The sequence below is a fragment of the Micrasema longulum genome, unplaced genomic scaffold, assembly GCF_059751315.1.
Source record: "Micrasema longulum isolate JH-2025_06_02 unplaced genomic scaffold, ASM5975131v1 h1tg000343l, whole genome shotgun sequence".
Taxonomy (NCBI): Eukaryota; Metazoa; Arthropoda; class Insecta; order Trichoptera; family Brachycentridae; genus Micrasema; species Micrasema longulum.
The window spans coordinates 168,810-190,365 of NW_028277546.1; the positions used below are offsets into that span (position 1 = coordinate 168,810).

The window sequence follows — 21,556 nt, forward strand, 5'->3', positions numbered from 1 at the left end:
GTGTCTTTCTACTTTTCTTTATAATCATTTTCTATGTATAAATATATCCTTAAAAATGCCGATTAGGCGTATATACGAGTATAAATAAATAATAATAATACTAGATAAATTTACTTGATAACAATATTTGTATTAAAGATCTTACCTCAAGTAGGTATGTTATTTACGTATATCGTTAATTCAGTGAGAGTGTAAACAATGCGTAGGTACAATGTATCATCGCTATATTCGCTATACAACATTATGTAGTCTTGTTATCGTAATAATGTCCCCCCAAGTAGACAGCAAACAGTGGACGGCAGACAGTTGTTGATCATCAGCGAACGAGCTGACAAGTTGCTAGTTGCTGGTAGCCAAGCGGAGACGCCATTTGACAGTGAGTGACTGAGCTAGTCATTAGTGAATATCGAGACATTCAAAACATAGCGACAGATTTAACCTAATTTCAAACATTAATGAAATCGATTTTGCTTTTTGATTCTAACAAAGCATAACTTTAAATTAAGATCAACATACCAAATAATTGTGGCGTATTTTAATATCGATTCTTGTTTTTAATCCGAAGTGTGGTATTTGACACAATTTTAATTTAACTTTTGTTTGCTGAAGACTTCCCGCTTTCCTTCGAGGCGTTTTCCAGCGTTTATTCAAAGAGATTGTATCACAATTAAAGGTATTCATGTGTTCTATTATTACCCCTAGCGTTTTTTTGCGTTTTGTAAACAAAATAACACCAGGCGTTTTGTTAACAATATAAATAAATTGGCAGCTAAATTTGTTATTCTCCTTCGTTTTTTGTAGTATAATTTCTTAAATATAAAGATTATTAATTTGCCAAAAAAACTGTTTCGTAAGGAAAATATAGTTGACAATAAATTTACGGTACTCATTCTTTTTGAAGATTTCCATAAACCTATATTTTTTTAAAAACAATTAAACAATTGAAATGTTTTTCACTTTTCAAAGTATTACTAATAATTAAAATAAAATAATAACGATTTTTCAACGTCTCTGTCAAATAAAAATGCGATTGTAAAAACCGTTTTTATTTTATTGTACGAAATAAATTTTACCAATAATATTACGATCTAATTTAAAAAAATATTATTTTGCTTTTACTTTACACCGTGGATAAGTTCAGATATTTCATTCAGACTTGAAAATAAATATTTGAATAGTAAAATGATGACAATAAATAATACATATATTTTTTATGAAATGTAAAAATCTTCAGGTGTGTATTTTTTCAACTAGTTTCTATATAAACACAATGTTTGTCCAAATTTTTCGAGTGTATGCATTTGATAAGTGAAATATTTTAATGTACCCACTTACATGTGTTACTAATGCCTTAAAATTATCGTTTAATGTAAATATTATGTTTGTGGAAAGTAGATGTTTGTCGTCTATCCGTGAAGGTAAACTAAACTTGTCAAGTTGATGATAATTTGTATAAATACTTTTGCATACTAAGTAAGACGTCGCGCGTCGTGCCAAAATTCAGCATTATGATAATGGGTAACGAAGAGATTTCCTTTCAAAACAAGTTTACGGAAGGCGTTTGTTTATTGTTTTTGCGTGCGGCAATAAATATGTTTTGAATTTCGTAATCAACCTGTTGAAACACCACGTGTTTTCGTCGCAGTGTTTTGAAAGACCTCATAAATATATTATATTATAAACACGGAAAGCCGAACATTCACTTTTGATGGTCGTTGACGACAGATGTCACTATTTAAAGATGAAAATATTCATTTTGTTTCTCGGGAGGTTTATTCTGGAAAATAAAACTACGTTTCTATTCGACGACAAAATCAAGCTAGTTGCAACAGCAAACCCTTCTGTCAACTATTAAAGACGTTTATGTGTTATGTTGTGTTTCGTTTCGAATAATCGCTATCGCCATCAATACAATATCAACTTTTTTTGGGTGATCCCCAGTAGGTTGAATTTTTTCCGACGCTCGTTTCGGCTACTGTTGCAGGAGCCATCTTAGAGCAAACTTTGACAAGTTTATAGTGACTGATACGAGAGTTTCGGGCAAAACCAAAACTCATTTAAATAAGTTTAAATGCCCAGAATGAGGCGTTTTTTATTAAACCTTATGAGTTCGTTTAAATAAACTCTCCGAAGGACGATAGTCTAAGAGGTAAGGTAACAAGGTATGTTTATTTTTTTGTTTTGTTATAAATGTCATATTACTTAGGCATATATGAACAGTTCTTCAATGTACGCTATAGGAATTTTGACTTATTACTAATAAGAAATTTCAAAAATATAAATACGAAACATCTTAGAACTCCCGAGAATTTAGTCACGAGCCATAAGATGCACTCGAGTACAGCCGAACGTAATCCGACACATTCCGACCGCAAGTTTCGGCTGAGCCGAAGTTAAAGCCAACTTTTGATCATTACTGAAACCGCAGCCGTAAGGAGATTTATTGACTTAAACCGAAACCGAAATTTCGGTCGGACATTACTATTTTACCCTGAAGATGGCTCCTGCGACGGAAGCCGAAACTTCCGAACGAATCGAACCTACGCGGAATCACTCAAAAAAGACGAAACATGTTGATAACAGCGGCCGTGAAAATCTACCTATGATCATCATCATTTCTTTAGCCGCACTAAACGAAGCATAGGGCACTTTTATTACACCGATCGCAGAGTATCTAGACCATATTTTGTTTTATGTAGGTAAAAGTATAGTTGTTGCAAATCGTGCCAGTTCGGGGACTATGAAATATAAAATACAAATACAATACAAAACATATATAAACAAATTACAACAGAGTTGGAGAACATTTCAGAGAAGTAAAGTGGCCACTAAAACCTGCTAATGACAGGTCATGGGCCCTGCAAATGCCTAGACTTCCATATTGTAATATATAAATATGTTCAACATTAAAAAATGATTATAAATCTGCTTGTTTGCACATTTTTAATGAAGTTCATTTGTATCCTTTAGTTTTATGATTCCTTGTATTTTACCTTCTTTAGCGGATAAATTTAGCAAATAACATCATACAGCTCAACTCACGATTCGAAAGCTCTCGAAATGTTATTTTCAGTTAACATAAGTTCGAACTTTTTATGTATCTATTAGGATCTAGGCTTTACTATAACCATCCCGTGTTCCTAAAACACAGGTGTTCCATTACTTACCCAACTTGGAATTTAGTAGGAATATTAGCTTTACAGGTCGAGCTTTGTACTAAAAAATATGTGTACACTACCTACGTAGGTACAATATGAACTTTTCGAGATTATTATGAATGAACACATCATTAAAATGTATTTTCGCACAGGATTTAAAGAATAAATATAGATAAAACCACACGCGGAGAAATTTCAGGAATAGAAAACTTTCAAAAATCATATCGCTTATAATACGATACATTGAAAAAAAATGGCTTAGTTTAATAGTATATTGATAAATAATAATAGAAAATTTAAAAATCCACTGAACTTCCTCATTGCAAACAAATAAATTTTCTGCAGTTATGCACACTACGAGACAAATATGAATTACTTTAACTTGAAAATCAATTCGTAAATTATATCCATGGTCTATGTTTGATAAGACATGCATAATATGTCTCCATGATAATTCATAGATTTATGTACTATTAAGCTTATTGTCCAGATGTTTATTGAAATATGTGTAAATGATTTGATTTTTGTTTTTATTTATTTTACATAAACGGCATAAATTGCCTTTAACATATATTAAACAAAAATATTTTAAAAAAATACAAATATAAAAACATAACAAAAAAATTTAAAATTGCATAACTATAACAATAGTAACAAGTAGGTTAATTCACATAAGCAACCAAAAATATTAACGAAATAAATACATAAATATGAAAAAAAAAAAAGGAAAAACATTTTTAAATATAAAGAAAAGTTTAAGAATAATATTGCGAGAGAAAAAAAGAAATCAGACTCGTTTTATAACTATCAAGTCTAGCACCAAATATTTCAGCCTTGTCCTCATACTGATTGCCATATCTATGGAGCCTAGGGATAGGCGAGTGCATGTGATAGTTGGTCCTAAAACTTGCAGAACAAAAAGGAGATCTGTGGCGGGTATGTCGCAATATTTTGCAATTGTTTTATAATATGCGTGCATCCACTATCCATTATGTTGTATCCTAAGTCTCTTGACTCTTGGACTCATAGATTTAGAGATGCTTTATTATTTTTTTGTGAAATATAGTATTTGTATGAATAAAATAAATAAATAAATTTATATTTTGAGAAATGTTTTTTTCTTAGGTTTCATTTGAATTCAGAAAGGCAATTCGCTTCGCTACTTGTAACAAATGGTGGGTTTCCATCGATAGTTTATTTTGACGATTTATAAAAATGCCGAAGGTCGATGACTCCATTCCCGACTACGAAACGAACATAACGATAAATACCCGCCAACACAACAAGGAACTAGGAACCGAATCATTTATGAACATGTGTATGTATTACTGATATCGGCCAAGGCTCCGCTTAGAAAAAACATGGAATTGAAATAAAAACTATCATCTTGGTGTCCCCGTTCAATGGGTTCATTATTATATGCAGTGGCCGCTTGAAATAGGTGGCTACATCGAAACGAAGGGTACGTGGTAAGAACGGGCTTATAGAGAGCAAAAAGAAGTTTTTTGTGGGCACCAGGTTCATAATTTCATAAAGTAGGGGTACAATAATTGAAATAATTACTTTTAGTTTCAATCGCTGAAGAAAAAAAAAACGTCTTTTTTTTAAACTCCTTTCTTGAACCGACAAAAACGAGCTCGTTTTAGCAAACATTTTTTGTCGCATTTTGTTTTGACTATTTTTTGCCATCCGTTACTTAATATTTGTTTACTACAATCTATAAAACCAGAAACTACATTTTTTTAGTTTTTAATATTCCACTTTATTGAACTCATTCAGGAGAAAAAAAAGGCATTACTATCTCGAAAATATAAATAATGCTATGGAGTCCGTTTCAAATGTCAAAGGTGTATTCAAATAATCGCCGAGATCGTTTATATCGATACTGTTGTTTATTCAGAAGATACATTTTTTATTTGTTGAGTACATTTCGGTTTATTATATATAACTACATCGAGTTAAATTGTTTAGCAACGTAATTTTTTTTATTAGAGCCCTGTTTTAAGATTCAAAATAAAAACCATATGAATAAAGTTACAATCACAAACGATAATAACATTATTAAAATTGAAATAAAAGCGCTTTTTTTAAGCACTTAATTATTTTTTTCACTTCCAGTTTCGAAGCTACACAAACTTCATTTACAAGGTAGGCATATTTTGGTAATAATTGCTTTCAGTACAATTAGGCGGCCTTCGTGGTGTAATGGATAAGACGCTTGATTTACGCACAGAAGTCTCCGGATTCGATTCCTGATGAGAACACAAACAATAAATGTGATTTTTCTCAAACCGTGGTTTGTGCTATTCACTACTGTTATTAGGCCTTCTGGCCTGTTGTGATGTAAAAGAACATAAAAAAATATACAATATCAATATAATAAACGTTTTTTTATCTGATATTAAGTGGTTGAAAAAGTATATAATTACACATTTGTAAAAACTATAAAAATGTTAATATTTAAAAAATCAATGTAGATATCTGATTAAAATCAGCAATAGTTTTATTATGTCTAAATATTTATAAACAGGGCTAGATTTCACTCCCTAGGGAGTTATCAGGCTGAAATTTATTGGAAAAGAAAGGAAAAACATTTTTGAGAAGGAAATATGGAAGTCCATGCATTTACAGGGCTTTAGATATGACATCGGCTGTTTTAAATAGCCCCTTTATATGCCATGTAACATTTACCATTATTTCTATAATTTATTCATTATATTGCCAGCTTGTGTAAGCATTTTTAAAAAAATGTAATTTTTTTCCTACTTGTACATGACGTACTAAAATTAATCAGTTACTGAAAAACCTTAAATACGGGTATAAGATACAGTAGCATTAGTTTCATACAAAAGCCACTTAATTAACTGTCCAATAGTATACCGATGCGAATGCATACAGCTGTCATGTACGCGTATGTAATTTTAAAACAAGTATCAATAAATTTAATTAAATTGATTAAAGAACAAAGACGTTAGATTATTTTGCAATAAAATTCATTTTGGTTTGTCTCCGTGATTTTATATCATACGAGTAGGCGCAAACATTTATTTGATTATGAAAATGTCATTTCTATTGACTTTTATTTGTCCTACTTTTGTTTTATTTTGTAACGTACGCTCTCCTTAAGAGGGAAGTAATATAATTGATTCATTTATACACATATTGTTATCGTGCAATCGATTTCTTTTTCTGGTCCAAACCGTGTCACCAAAAGTCCATTTTTTTTTTACTTATTTTTAAAAAATAACATTTACGGCGGTTTTATACATAAGGAAAAATATATTCAAGAAACTGCACAACCAGAACACAAGTACATTAATCAGATTAAGTAAACTGTTACTTGTGTAAAAGACAAGGAGAGTCTCAACTGTTTTTTTTTGTTTTTTTATAGTCTTTATTCAATTAAATACACATATTATTACAATATTAATACATTATAAAAAGAAAAACATAAAGTATATAAACAGATTTGTCCCGATAATTTACTTAATAATTGTTTGTCATTGGGTGCTCGAACATAAGTTTTAAGTAAGAATCATATTAAACGGGGACTGAAATTATGAAATAAACTTTGAACCGGGTTGTGGTCCCGTGGTAGTATTAAGGGCTCACGGAACAAAGCTCCCTGGTTCAAATCTCACTCTACCACAACTTGATTTCAATTTTTTGAGCACAAGTTATCTACGACATTTAGAAATGGTCTGAAAATTTAAATATTTGAGTAATTAGTAAGAACTCAAGTCTTTCTCTTTTTTAAAAACAAAAAACTACGAGGCAAAAGTAAACAAAAGACTCGGATAACCCTTACAAAAGATGTTAAAAATATTACAATTAACATCAGAGTATGAATTAGCAAAGAAAAATTATTTTCTTAATTTTATTTTATAATCCGTAAAGGTTTATCAATTAATTTTAAATAAGTAAAAATAAAGTAAGGTCAACAAAATAATTATAAACAATATATTTTAAAAAAATATTTACATATAAGATTTTTCAATCCTTCTTCGTCGCAGTCGCACACCGCACCGTGTTTATTTATTTTACATTTTATATGCATATACAATTTATATACATTTAAGGGCGGGCATATTGCCTTACGGCAATTTCTTCCTACCTACCCGAACTGTGTTAGTGATAAAGAGCGAAAAGTGGTATCTATCCCAAAGAACTTCATCGAAGAAAGCTGTGGGAAAAATTAACTAATCTACACTTTCTGGACATTGGCATTGGGGTATTGACTTTTAGAAAATTTAACAAATAGCAAATGATTACTTCTTATGATACGGTTGGGAACATAAAAATACATTGATTCCAATAAAGATGGGACATTATTTATTGCATTAAGAGGATTCGCGATGCCACCCAATTTTGATGAGCGGGTATTTGAATACTTTTTTCTGTGACTCCCTCGCAAATGCCTACCCGATAACTGCAAGTTGGACTAATTTTGACAAACTAAAATCTACAAATCAACGTTTTGCTGGTCCTTTTTTCGCACCCGAAAAGTGACCGATTTAGTATTTTTTTTTTTAAAGTATAATGAAAATTTCTATGTAGGTGCTATATGAATGTTTTAAAAATTATTTATTATATTTGTATGCCGTACATCCATAGACGGCAAATAAAATTGGGTGCTTTTTTTTTGGGTTTTGGATGGTGCCATCTCCCATAAGAAAAAAATTATCAAAAAAGCGAAACGATAGAAACAAATCAGTGGTAAATATTTATAGTGTATAAAAAAATCATTTCCAATCCAGGGAGAAAATACGGGGAAAAGTTTGTATGAAGAAAAGTGACATGGCATTTCCTCTTAAATATTTTGAAAATTCATATTGTTTGCTCCATTTTACGTTTCTCTAATGAAGATAGCTTAAGATATTGCTTAATTTCAACATTGAAATAATTGCTTCTTTGTTAGCCGAGCGACCATGACACTTTCCTCAGAAACTGGTGCTGGACAGACTCAATAATGATGCATATGAGGTTGAACTTATAGGCAGTGAAGTATTTCGATGGTAATGATGTTTCTTAAGTCCGTCGCCATTCTATGTTGATAAAACCAAGAAGTGTGCGAAATTTGTTTACAATATTATCAATGTGTTCACGATAGGACAGTTTACTACCTAAAGTGATACAGAGTTCTTTTATTGAAGAAACCATCGAAAAGAAAATATTTTTTTGTTTGTTTTTTTCGTCGAGAGAAATATATTATTATACAGTATTCGACAATGTTAAGTGTTAAGTCACACCGATCATCGAAACAAACAATGTCCTGTTTAAAAACGAAAGCAATCGTTGGGATTAGTCCGCCTTATAATGTATTGGTTGGGGCGTTCGCCTGCCATGCTTGAGGTTCCGAGTTCGATTCCTGGCTAGGTCAACGTAAAATATCTTTTAAGAAGGTTATTTTATAAAAAAGTATACGCGTTCTAATAATTTACAAGAAAATTTCAATATAGGGGGTATTTTCAACGAGTTTTAAAGTACTCACTATTAGAAAATAGGAATCAAGTTGTGGTAAAACGTGATTTGTATCTCAGATCTCGGCAACATTAGCCTCGGAACTACAATCCGGTTCATACTGCAATATTTCTCATTCCCCAGACCTGAAGCGTAAGACTGATCACCCTACCTTGTAACAGATATTTAAAATGCACTGAATTTGGTGAACGTATTTAGTACCTTATGCACCATCGGGTGCAGATAAGGATATGATTTTCATAAACTTTTACAGATTTTTAAATTGTATTGAACATTTGCAGATTACAAATATGAAAAAAATAATTCTAAGACATATTTGCGTTATTTATGATTTTCTCGGATTCAAACCACGGACCTCCTGATCCGGGAACCGTGACACTATCCATGAGACCACAGTCCGTCTGTACTTTTGTTTAATTGGTACTTTTAATCAAGAAGGTATTGAGATTAACGTTTTTACTGCGTTATTAATCATCAAATTAATTATGTTTTGTTGGTTCAGCAGTTATCAATCATTGCAGATAAATGTTGCTATCGCCTTCTGACTCAATCCTTTGTAGTTAATCTGTATACATTTCTCTCCCTCTTTACTTCGCTTGTCTGACCCTAATAAAGTCGCAGTAAACTTTATTTTGTGAAAGACAATGAACCGATAAACAATTGAATATTGATATTATAAAGTTCATGGATATAGAATGAATTATTTATTTATTTTATTGGGTAAAGAAACAGTGTGTAAACAAATATTGACAATTTCTTTGTATATTAGCATAGGACACTCATGCACACACCGAAAAAATTGTTAACACTCAATACAATAATTTAAATTATGTTAAATATAACAAATGTAAAAGAAAAGAAATGAAAATATATGTTTATAATAATAAAGTTAAATATCTGCTTCTCTCAAAATTTCTATGATTTTTGACCTATATTTACATACATTGTCACAAAAAATATCAGCCTCGGTAAATATATTGTTATATTGGTCGCATATTCTAGGTATTGTAGATTGTTTCAAATAGTTTGTTGACGCGTTTTCTGTGTAAAACAGAAGATTTTGTCTTGTCGGTCTAGATGGCACACGGAATGGAAGTCTTTCAAGTAGGTTAGGAGAATCAATTTTATTATTTATTAATTTGTATAAAAACAACTGTCCTACCATTATTCTTCGGTTTTTAAGAGAGTTTATTCCATGGTACTGAAGTTAATGTTTAACCGGTAGTCGACATTCTTATTTGACCCATTCGATCGTCGTTTGTTTGCGCGAAATACAAAATAAGTGACATTTACTTATATTTAATTCCAGTAATTTTTTATTAATATACTAAAAAAGTATTTTATATATAATATTTGATATCAAACTTTATATAATAATCGCATGGTCCAAAATATCGAAAGTCGATTTTTATATCACATTATATAGATTAAGGGACGCAAAACATGTTTATATATTTCGTTTTCGACAAAAAAGTCGGTTATTTTTATTTTTAAAAAAAATTCAAAATAAATTACTATTTCCAGGAATTAGTCGGTTTTGGAAAAATAACAGTATTTTTTCTAATATCTTTTTGTGTATTTGATAGACTTTTTTCAGGAACTAAAACGTCCCATCGTATCTTCTAAATTGTATCTATATCTCAAATATATAATTAAAAATTTGATTGCTAAAAAAGTTAAAATTTAGAAAAATTGTGGTTTTGGAAAAGAAACCTAAAATTTTCATAATCATTTCCCTACTTCAAAACTCGGTCGAAAAAAAATCTTTTGTAGTAAATGCTCATAAATTAAATAAACAATAAAAAAAAAACATAAAAATAAATTCATAGTAATTTATTTATTTATTTTCATATTTTAGAAAATTGATGGGTAGAACAAAAAATCATCATCTTTCTCCTTTCCACACTCCGTGGTGCATAGGGCACTGATATCATAAACCTAATGCAAGGTATTTTGATCATTCGTTAAATGAAATTTAGGTGACCAGTTCTACGCTTCAGCGCGCCAGTCCAGGAGCAATGGAATATTGCAGTTAATTTTTTGTTTTTATTAAATCAGTATTTCAAGTCCACTCGTTCAGGAGTCGAACCCAGGACATCCAGAATGGTAGGTGAACGCGCCAACTGCCACGCAACGAGGCGGACTGATCTCCATTCGATTTCCTTATTTAGGATTTTTATATAGCAGTCGTCGAGTCGAGAATACTCGTCCAGGGATCTGCTTTTATTTCACATTCAGAACTGTATTCTTCGTCCGCCTGGCCACAGAAGATATAAAAAATACCCAAATGAAAAAATAAACATTTCAATTAAATAAATTTGTAACTATACTGAAAATAACTTAGGGCCTTACTCATACAACTGTTATAATGTTACGCCTAGCCACAGTGGTAGAATACGGATGGAACTATTATTCTTATTTAACCACTATGCCTAGATGGAACTTTATACCAGGTTTATAAGTAAGGCGCTGAAGATATTATTCAAATTATCTTAAATACTTTTAAGTTTTATGATGTTTAGATAACACCGTATTTTTGACAAGATTCCAAACAAAATTTGCCGATTTTCCTATACATGTCATTATAATACCGTTCTCTCCGGTCACGCAGACATTTTTCATCTCTTCCATACTAAATATAAAAAACTCCTTATGGTTGATGGTATGCTCATTTAGTTATGGTAGTATATCGTTTAGCAATAAGAATTTTCCCTATGGAATATATTTTTCGGTTCAGAAAGTAGTTTATATCGATTGCCGGTCCTAGAACTATCGCTATGAAAAAAATACGACGACCCGTTAGTCCATGGCAACGTAGCATCATTATTATATTAACAAATCCCACTACAAAACTAAAGCGAAAAGCAAGTCAATTATGGAAATTTTAAAGAATGAATATCGAAATATTTATTTTTGACATCCCACCTTACTGCCTTGACATTTTCAAATAATGTTGTTCATGGTTTATACTATATATTTTTTTCATTGCATTTTTTTCAATTCGCAATGAAAAATAAGTGTCATATTTTACTACTCGTTTTTCCGGCTATCCCTTTGCAAAAAAAATGACAATCAGTCGCTCCGTTGAGACGTGAAAGAAACACAAACGAATACACTTCCGCATTTATGAGATTAGTATGGATTATGTTTCTTATTTTTTAAATTAATTAATTGATGACCGATAAAAAATGTATTTTGTGATTTAAAAAATAAATATTTAATATTATGTTAATAAAATTTGTATAAAACCACTCACCGACTTATCTGTCTACCGGTTTCGAGACGTAACCTGTCTCTTCGTCAGGACAACAACACTACACCAACATGCGGATTACGTCTCGAAACCGGTAGACAGATAAGTCGGTGAGTGGTTTTATACAAATTTTATTCACATAATATTAAAATGTTGGACCACAAAGTTGCTTTGAATGTTAATAATAAAAGTATTTACTTTATTATTTTATATATTTATAAACGTTTATTTTTCATTTGCAATTCCTTGATTTCCAACATTTCCACAAAGTATTTTTTTTTAATTACTGGGTTATCATAATGCGATTAATTTATATCTTATATCGCTGTGGAAGACGTGTAGAGATTGTTTTTGTAATTTTAGCTTCTTTTTATCATATTTTCTTTATACGTCATATTTAAAAACTAAAGTTTTCTTTTCGAAAAAAAATAAAAAATGTTTTTTTTTTATTATTATTTAGAGCGTTAACTTTGTGGTGCACTGATTTTTAAAAAATTCTTGTGAGAGCAATAGTTGAAAAAAAAAGAGAGGGGGGAAGAGAGGAGTATAATTTTACTTAATTTCGAATTGTCCTAACAAGTTCATAGGCATGGATCGTTCCCGATTGTGTCACTGTAAACCGTGTCTCTGTCCCCAATAAATGTATATACAAGGTTATTTAAAAATTAAATAAAAAAAATAAAATTGCAATTAGTGTCTGGACGAAGATAGAGGTAGATCTCAAAATCAGTAGACATAGGAAAGTCGGTAGGTGGTAATACGCAAAAAATTACTAACTTTTATAGTTCTAAAAACAATGCTTTTAGTAGACTCCGGTAGGTATACATTTGTAGAATTGGGAGAACCTCACTCACATCAATAAAATTTTCATTGCTCTTTTGCGTCACAAATTGTAGAGATACAAATGCTCAGATGGGCAGAATGATTAATGTTACCCGTGTGAAGATCACTTAAATTGATCAATAACTTCTCAGGCAGTCGTAAAAGCCTTAATTTCTACATCATCATTCGTCATTCCGCATATAACAGTACATAGGGCACTACATTGGTACACCAATCGCAGCTTATCATGATCATTTTTTCTTACATGAACATAAGATGATCAGTTTTGAGCTTCAGGAGCCAGTCTAGAAGCTATGAATATTATAGCGTAATAAATATTTCATGTCAACCATACCGAGAATCGAACTCGAGACCTCTTGCGTAACAGGCAAAAGCGCTGACAGATGCACCATGAGGCCGACTTCCACACTTTCTTGTAAAATTAATTATTTTCTTCACCTTTTCTCATACGCAGTTTTTTTTCCAACCGCTTCTGCACATTTACCAAAAAATTTAGGTTATCTTTCATAGCAATTGGTTTTATTATCTCTTTACGACTGATAACGGAAATATTAAACGGGCACATTTTTTTATACAACGTACACCAATTCATTACAAATATTTTTTCGATGTCTAGGCGGATGAAGAATAAAGTTTTGTGCGTAAAAAATAACACGAATCCTGGACGAGTATTGTGGACTCAATAGCTGGCCACTTTCAGGTAAAAATAATGAAAAAGGGAGTCTGGAATGTTCGCCTCGTGGAGTAGTGATTGGCGCGTTCGATTCCTGGCAGAGTGGACGTAAAATATTAGTTTTAAAGATAGTCTTACACTAAGAAATAATTTTTTTTAGTAGTCTGGCACCTGAAGCGTATGGCTGATCACCTTTACTGGTGCTTGACTGGACCTAAACTATTCATTTATTTATTTGCGTAAGTCTTTTAATATAAAAAAATAAGTCATTTTGCCCACTTTTTTTTAAAAGAAATATCTTCCAACCAACCATAAAACAGACAATTAAAAGCAGAGTTAGTAGTTAGTCAAAAATTTGTACTTAAAAAATATATCAAAAGATACATACATCAATAATCTTAATAAATTTAAAATATGAGCTGTTTTATGAGGAGATAAATCTTGCACTTATGAACTTAATAAGAGTACATTGTGTTTTATGCTACAAAGAATGAGGAATATCGGATCAGGTAATTAGTTTGGAAGACGGTAGGAAGGGGATATTGGGGTTCTAAGTCTAAGGATATGAAGTAATTATCAACGTGGAAAATCATAAAGTTAGTGCTTTAAATTGTCAGTGCGTTTGCTTACCATGCGAGAGATCTCGGGTTCGATTCCTGACATGGTTGATATGAAATATTTATTTGAAAGCGAGTTTTCAGACCAGAATATTTCATAGTTCCTGGTCTGGTACCCAAAGCGTAAGACTGATCATCTTACATTCATGTAACAGAAGTGATCAAGATACGCTGCGATTGGTGTACTGATCGTGCGGAACACGAGCACCATTAGGTGCGGAAAGGAAATGATGATGATGCCGTGTTTGAAATATTAATTTTAAATAAAATATCGATGGCCTCGTTTTAAAAAAACAACATTTTTTATTGATAACGAATACTAAGACAACTCGCGCAAACAATCAAACGAAGCGTTTGTAATAGAGTTCATTGACCAAACTTGGATCTACATTGAAATTATATTTATGTATGCAACGTTTGCGTTTCTTCGAAAATATTCCGAGAGAGTTTATTCTTTCTCGTTCCATTTATTTTTAAGTAGGCAATCAAACATTTGTAGATATTTGGAATTTCAGCGATTTAAACCTTCTACCGACGCAAAGGGAAATATTCTTTTCAACTTACTGCGCTTAGCCTCCTGGCCTTCTAATTAAACACACTGTACACTTTAACGAAGTTTCATAATCTTTGTTTTATGAAATATTTTCAGCAATAAGAACTTATTTTTGTTACTTCCGTTCATTAGAACCACCGTTTGTAAGAAACTTTAGGAAACTTTCAACTAAAACTATTAAGTTTTTTGGTTGTATATGCAATTGAAATTCTAAAATTGTCCTTTCAAATTTGTTGCAACAGAGAAGGAAAACATTTTTGAGAAGGGAATATGGAAGTCTAGGCATTTAAAGAGCTTCTAATCGGGGACTGGTTTGCAAAAACAGTTCATTTTTTTGGAAATTTCAGTTATTATTATATTTATGCTGTCTGTCCTTTAATAAAATACTTAACTTTTTATATCCAAATATTGTAACGAATATTATAAGCGATCAAAATGTTGTAAACAATTCGGGCAAAGAAATTTCAGGTTTCTGGGCTCCAAAATATTCTATATGTTACCCAAACATTGCAAAACCATGACTTGGATTCAATTGAATAACTTTGTAAAAAAAATGAATACTGGGTTTAGGTCGAGAAAAATTGAAAAATTTACTCAAAAACATTCTGACATCATAAATGGTATAAATTAATATTGTATAACTGTACAGATAATTAAATATTAGGTATTAATAGTTTTGTTTATTTTGCATAAAAATGTCTGCCTTAAAACAGGTTAAACCTAGTTAGGCAGACTAAACTTGATTCAGAAAAATCCAATACCTAACTGTGTATGTAGTAGATAAAGTAGTTGCTATGTTTGTTAATAAACCATTATTATTACTAATTTACCAGTCCTGAAGATGCCTTCTCGGGCAAAAGCGCTCGTTGGTTAAAATTAAATAAATGTGAAACTTTACCAAGAAGTTTCATTGATAATTTTATTTATAATTTTATCTAATTCATATTTTGTTGTCTTCTAAAAGGAGTTAATACTCATTATTAATTGCGGTTTATTGTTATTTACCTCAAATAACATTATTAAATTAGCAGATTGACCTTATCCACCAATCCGGTGATGTATTATTCACTTCATAAAACTTCCTTCAATGACCTACATTAGTTTTCCCACAAGCCCAACCAAAAATTGGCAATTACTCACCACGTGCCAAATCATGCATAATCGTTTGATTGGCCATATTAGGATATGTAGGCACGTCATAAAATGTATGATTTTTAAAGGGAGTTACATTTATTAATCGGTGGTACATTAGATAATTGAAAAAAAAATATGTTCGGATAGCTAAAGGTTATTTTTATGTAACTCTTTGTAATATTTTTTTCTAAATTTATAATATTTTTACACAACTATCCCCAACCAATAATAACATACTTGACTATAATTGACCGTACAATTGAATATATACACCGTTTTTAATTGTTACATTTTCAGGATATTTCTGTCTTTTAAATATAAACATTTACTCTCGTGTTTGTTTTACTAATGTTTTAATTAATGTTTTCTACTTCAAATTTTCATCAATAAACAACCCAAGATATTTTATTTTATTTGTGGACTTAGTATTGAGCATGTATGTTTACAATTAGTTCTAGTACATTTAAAAGTATGTATAATTTTTTTTTTTTGTGTTTTTTCAAATATATATGAATTTATTTGACCAAAATAACATTATAAAAAAGACAAAATATTTTAGCCATTATATTGGGATAAAATATCAGACTAAGAACCCTTAAGCAATGGTTCGACTTTTTAATAGTATAATACTCTCCAATTGCAAGAGTATTTGCCTCTTAAACATAGTTTCACTGATGTTAAAGGTGTCATTTGAAAAAGTTATAATGTTAAGCTAACTGACTGTTCTTCCAATCGGCATTACCAGAGGCAGGTTGGTCCTGGAAACCATGAGGTAAAACAGTATGTGCTGACTGCAGTTTTTACGTTCTGATTAATTAATTACCTTAGATAGCGTAAATATAGGCTGTCCCAGATTCCAATATACAGACCAACCTGCCAATGTTTAGAAGGGGGTCCTCCGTATCGAACAATATCACTTTGGACATTATTTTTCACGTCACTGAGGGAGTTTTTCGATGCAAGATTCGCTTTTCAAACATTTTCTTGAGATATTATAAATATGTGTACTTGAGACATTATAAATATATGTACCTATGTGTAGTTCTTATGAGTTGCTTAAAATTAAATATACATAAAAAGATGTAATATTTTATAACGTACATATGAATAAATAAATAATTCGAAATTGAAAAAATAAAGTTTACCGTTCGCTGCTTTGTATATTTTTATTAACTGGTTTTCAATATTTTATTTCGCTACGTGTTTTCTTGGAACATTTTAGCTAACTTTGTGTTTAAGCTTAATTTTTAATTATTACAATAAATTTATAAATTCTTCGTCTCTCAATTTATTTAAGCCTAATAATTTTACTATTATTCTAAGTGCGAACATTATATTGACAATTTATGTATTAAAGACGCGGAGGAGGATTGATGGATGGTCTATATATATTTTTTTTAAACTTACTTTTCATCGAAATTATTGACCATGGAATCTTAACAAAAAATAAATATCAATAATTTATTCATCAAAAAAGTACAAAATAAAAATCAATAATATTGTTTTATTTTGTTGGCGGGCTTTTAAGAACTAACCATTTTTTGTTAAGAGGAAAAATAATCGAATATTTTGACAATTCAAATATTTATTTATGAAAAAAGTATCTAAGAGTTTTTTTAACCCTTAAACAAATTAATTTATTCCTCTGAATGTGATTTTTTTATGTGTCTACTAAAGTAATTATTGGAAAAACTGGTATTTTTGTTTATTTAATTTATTATTCAATCAAATAAAATTAGTTTTACTGAAATATGTTTTAAACTTGCCTTACATATCATTTATAGGGCGACGAGAATTCGTTTCAAAACAAACGAACCAGCCAGAATAAAGCTGTTAATGTTAAAAACGAACTTTTCTGTATAGGTAAAGGTCAGAGGTTCAAATCCCACTCTACCACAACTCGATTTCCATTTTTCCAGCACAAGTTATTTAATACTTTTAGGAAATGGTGTGAAAATTTAAATATTTAAGTAAATAATTAGTACTCAAATATTTCTCTTTTTTATTGAAAAAAATAAAAATGGCGATTACCGACGTATACAAAAAAAAATTAGATTTACCTTGAGGTCCCAGTTATTAAAAAATAAACTATCCCCTTTTAAATTTTGGTAGGTAGGTACAAGAGTTAAAAAATGATAAAATTCTAATATATTTTAATGAACACCCGGGCTGAAAGGGTTAACTAATTTAATACACGAACCTAAATGTTTATCCTTTAAACTATTTTCTGTTTTAGCTGGCGATGAAACCGGTAAACGGCGAGGGGCGGAAGAGAGAAATAGTAATCTTGGATGGAGGATTCTCATCCCAGTTGAGCTGCCACTTGGGAGAAGTGGTCGATGGAGATCCCTTATGGAGTGCCAGGTTCCTCTCTACGAATCCCGACGAAGTCATCAGCACTCATCTAGACTTTTTAAGGGGTAAACAAAATCATTTAACAATATTTGTTAGGATAAAAATCCATCACGCTGTATTCTTTACGTGAATATTTATTATTTTAATTGAAATCAGTTAATTACCTTCATCATTATTATACGCCTATTTCCATCCGATGGTGCAAAGGCCAATGCATGCAGTTCACTAATTGCAGCGTATGCCAACTATCTACTTTTGATTTTTGTAAATTTAAAGAGCTAAAACTTTATTAGTGCCGGAGATATTTCGCCTTCATTTACCTAGACGTTTATGTTCCTTTCTCTTAAATATTCTCCATTTATTGTATAACATATTTTTCTAATAACTTCCTGGGCCTCAATTATGAACGATATCTTCATCTGTATAAACCGAAACGGTATACTTAACTTCTGTTCTATCTGTATCTTACCTCGATATGTTCTACTTACTTGCCATATCGACATCATGTGATCGAAACAAACCAATGAATGACCTCAAAAATTAGTCCGTGTTCCTTGCTTCGTTAACATTTAAAATAGTTCTCATTTATATTTTAAATAGGCTTTTGTGATTGAAAGTTCCCACTTCAAAGCGATTAACTCCAATAAATCCCAATCCAAGCATAAAAAGCTCGCTTAGATATGATTTTTAAATGACTTTTAACCATTGCCAAAAAGATATACTTAACGATCGTCTGCATTTATCTACTGAGGTAATACTGAGCGATTACAAAACCGACTCTCGATACGTTCTCTCAGATTAAAAAAATATAATAACTAAATTTTATTTTTACAGTGGTAACTTTCTAACGCCTAAATACTCTTATATGTTAATAGGACAGAACCTAGCGACATTATTTTTTTGCATCTAGGCGTTCGTTTTATTAAATTGACAGTTATGTCGGAATTTAATTTTAAAATTGACTTATTTCTTTCTCATATTTTAAAAAGAATTTTAAGAAAAAAAAATCCAAACTTAAAACAATTAAAAGTTTAAATAAATTACAATTAAAGGAAAAATTGCTTAGTGGATTTTTTTTGTCACTTTTAATGCATAGATAAAAGTATCGAGGGGTTCTAGACCCGTCGGTATAAACCGATGTACTTACATCAAAACTTGATGGGGGGGATCGGTAGTATATCTTTGTAGTCAGTCGGGAGAATTTTATCTTCAACTATGACGTCATACTGAAGCTATGTTATTTTAGAGCGTAGATATGTGTACCGTGACGTACGCTTCCCCTTGTTTCATATCGATGTTCCTACAGAAAGCTTGAAAGGGGGGGTCGGTAGTATATCTTTGTAATCGCTAGAGATACTCGTAATTTATTTTTAACTATACCATCAAGGTAAGACGTCTTTATCTTTCCAATAAAGAATCTAGTCCATGTCCGCAAACATTTGGACCAACCAAAAATATTGTTAAAAATATTTGCTGACAAAAACACCGTTTACATAATTACAATAATTAGAACTTGGAATTATTTTAACTTCTACACGAAAGGTATCTAGCATTTGTGTGAGTACCTACGTATCAATGATTAGGAAAAAAAATCTAAACTCTTTCTCTTAAGGTGATTCTAAACACAAATATTAAACTAATTCATCATAGATGGCGCTTTTATCATTTTTTATTGAAAAATGCAATTTTTATATTTATTTTCAATGGAAATTTTACAAAACTTGGTTTGCAAAAACTTTACAACATATTTATTCTAACAAATACCATAGCAATATAATTTCGGTCCTTTTCACAAAATGGTGGACAAAACAAAAAAAATGATGAGTTATTCTCCCTGAAGATAGAGTAAGACTCCCTGGAAATCCTGCTTGTCTGCAAACACTTGGACATACTCAAAACACTCTTAAATTATGTTTTTCCGTTCTCGCCCAAAACCATTTTTATTAAACAAAAGATTTTTTTTTAAAGAAATCTTTGCGTGCTGATGATTTACCCAAATATTTCAATTTTGTTGGCCATTTTCAACGAGTTGTAAATAGCTCACTATTAGAAAATGGAAATCAAGTTGTGGTAGAGTGGAGTGCGATGCTCGGATTTTCGACCCATGAGTCTACGACATTAGCCACGGGACCACAACCCGACTATAACCCGACGATAACAAACTTTGCCAATTAATAATAAGAAATAAAACAAACACGATAATAAAATACTGTATTCCATGAAGAAAAAAAAGTAAATTTATAGGCATTAATTATGTTTGTTTTAATGTACACCTTCTTATTTAATGAAATATTGCTGTAAAAAAGATTCGCAAATAGCTCAATACAATAAACGAAAATTATTCAAAGTGGGAACACATTTTGGGTGAAACTAACAAATTCTTGATTTTAACAGAAGCAGTTAGTGAAACTTTCGAACTATAAAACAACCACTGAGTTTGTAAGGGTTTGACTTCCTTTACTATTATAGCCCTTCAAACCAGTTTAGTTAGTGAAAAGGAGTATTAGGGCAACAATTTTAGTTTACTCACCCCTATTTCCAAATTACCTAGCTGTACAATTTTGTTTAAACCAGTTGCGTTGAATTGTCAAACTAAACTAGAAATTGCTTAAATTTTTAATAAAAACACTTGTCATGTAAAATACACATTTATTCAAATATTATACACAGATTGAGCAAAATAAACCACTGAATTTCTGTATATTTAAAAAAACTTTTATTTATTCCTTAATATTCGTATTGTCTCTTTCAAAGAATCCTCGAAACATTCCAGAGGTAATATTCCGCACGCTGTCGCGGCCGTAGAAAAACGTTTATTTTGCGTATCCACGTACAAAATTAGCGAGATAAAAGTGTTTTCTACGGCCGAGAAGGCGGTTCAGAATAGCACCGCTAAAACACACAATTTGGCATGGCGTTATCGTTTTGGCGGTCGCGAAACGTCGTCCTTTCATAGTCCTTTTCATCTTTAGATACAGGAAAAAGTCGCATGGTATAAGAGAATGGAATGAAATTAATGGATGTGAACATTAGCATTTTAGCTCTTTTTTAGTTATGATAATCTGAGTTCACGTATTTCATGTAGAAATAACAGTTTATATTTATAGTACACTTTATTTATTTTTTTAGCGTACCTACATAGTTTTCAAGTATTTTAATACTTTACTTTATGTTAATAGTTACCCCCATAGTATTCCTTGTTTGCCTATTTCACGCCCTTAGAAATAAATTGAACGTGGTTACGCAGAAAACAGCCAGCCATAGAAAAGTGAAACTGAGATAAAAGCACGTTCGTAAAAAGGGCAAATAATCAAATCTACACAACAGTTGGAGCATTTTTTAGTTTGACAAATGATAGACAATGAATGCATAGATTTGTTTATATTACAAACAAGAATCTAACTATGTATTTGACCAGTTTTAATGATTTTAAAAGTACCGTAAGATTTTGCCAGTGCTGTGGGTGTTTTCTGCAAATTGAGAAATGCC

The 21,556-nt window shown here is 30.9% G+C and overlaps 1 protein-coding gene across 4 annotated transcripts in view; it reads left to right on the forward strand.

The window, feature by feature from the left end:
* Positions 1-301: 301 nt before the first annotated feature.
* Positions 302-21,556, forward strand: part of LOC148282280 (betaine-homocysteine S-methyltransferase-like) — a 40,892-nt gene continuing 19,637 nt past the window's right edge. Inside the window, exons 1-3 of one of the 4 annotated variants that reach the window (XM_088225327.1) lie at positions 302-376; positions 610-673; positions 17,949-18,132. In XM_088225327.1, the coding sequence (XP_088081453.1) occupies positions 17,955-18,132 (178 nt within the window). In that variant the 5' untranslated portion in view covers positions 302-376; positions 610-673; positions 17,949-17,954. Of the gene's footprint in view, positions 674-5,281; positions 5,307-17,948; positions 18,133-21,556 lie in introns of those variants that run through there. The other 3 variants (XM_088225325.1, XM_088225326.1, XM_088225328.1) reach the window with 3 other exon arrangements.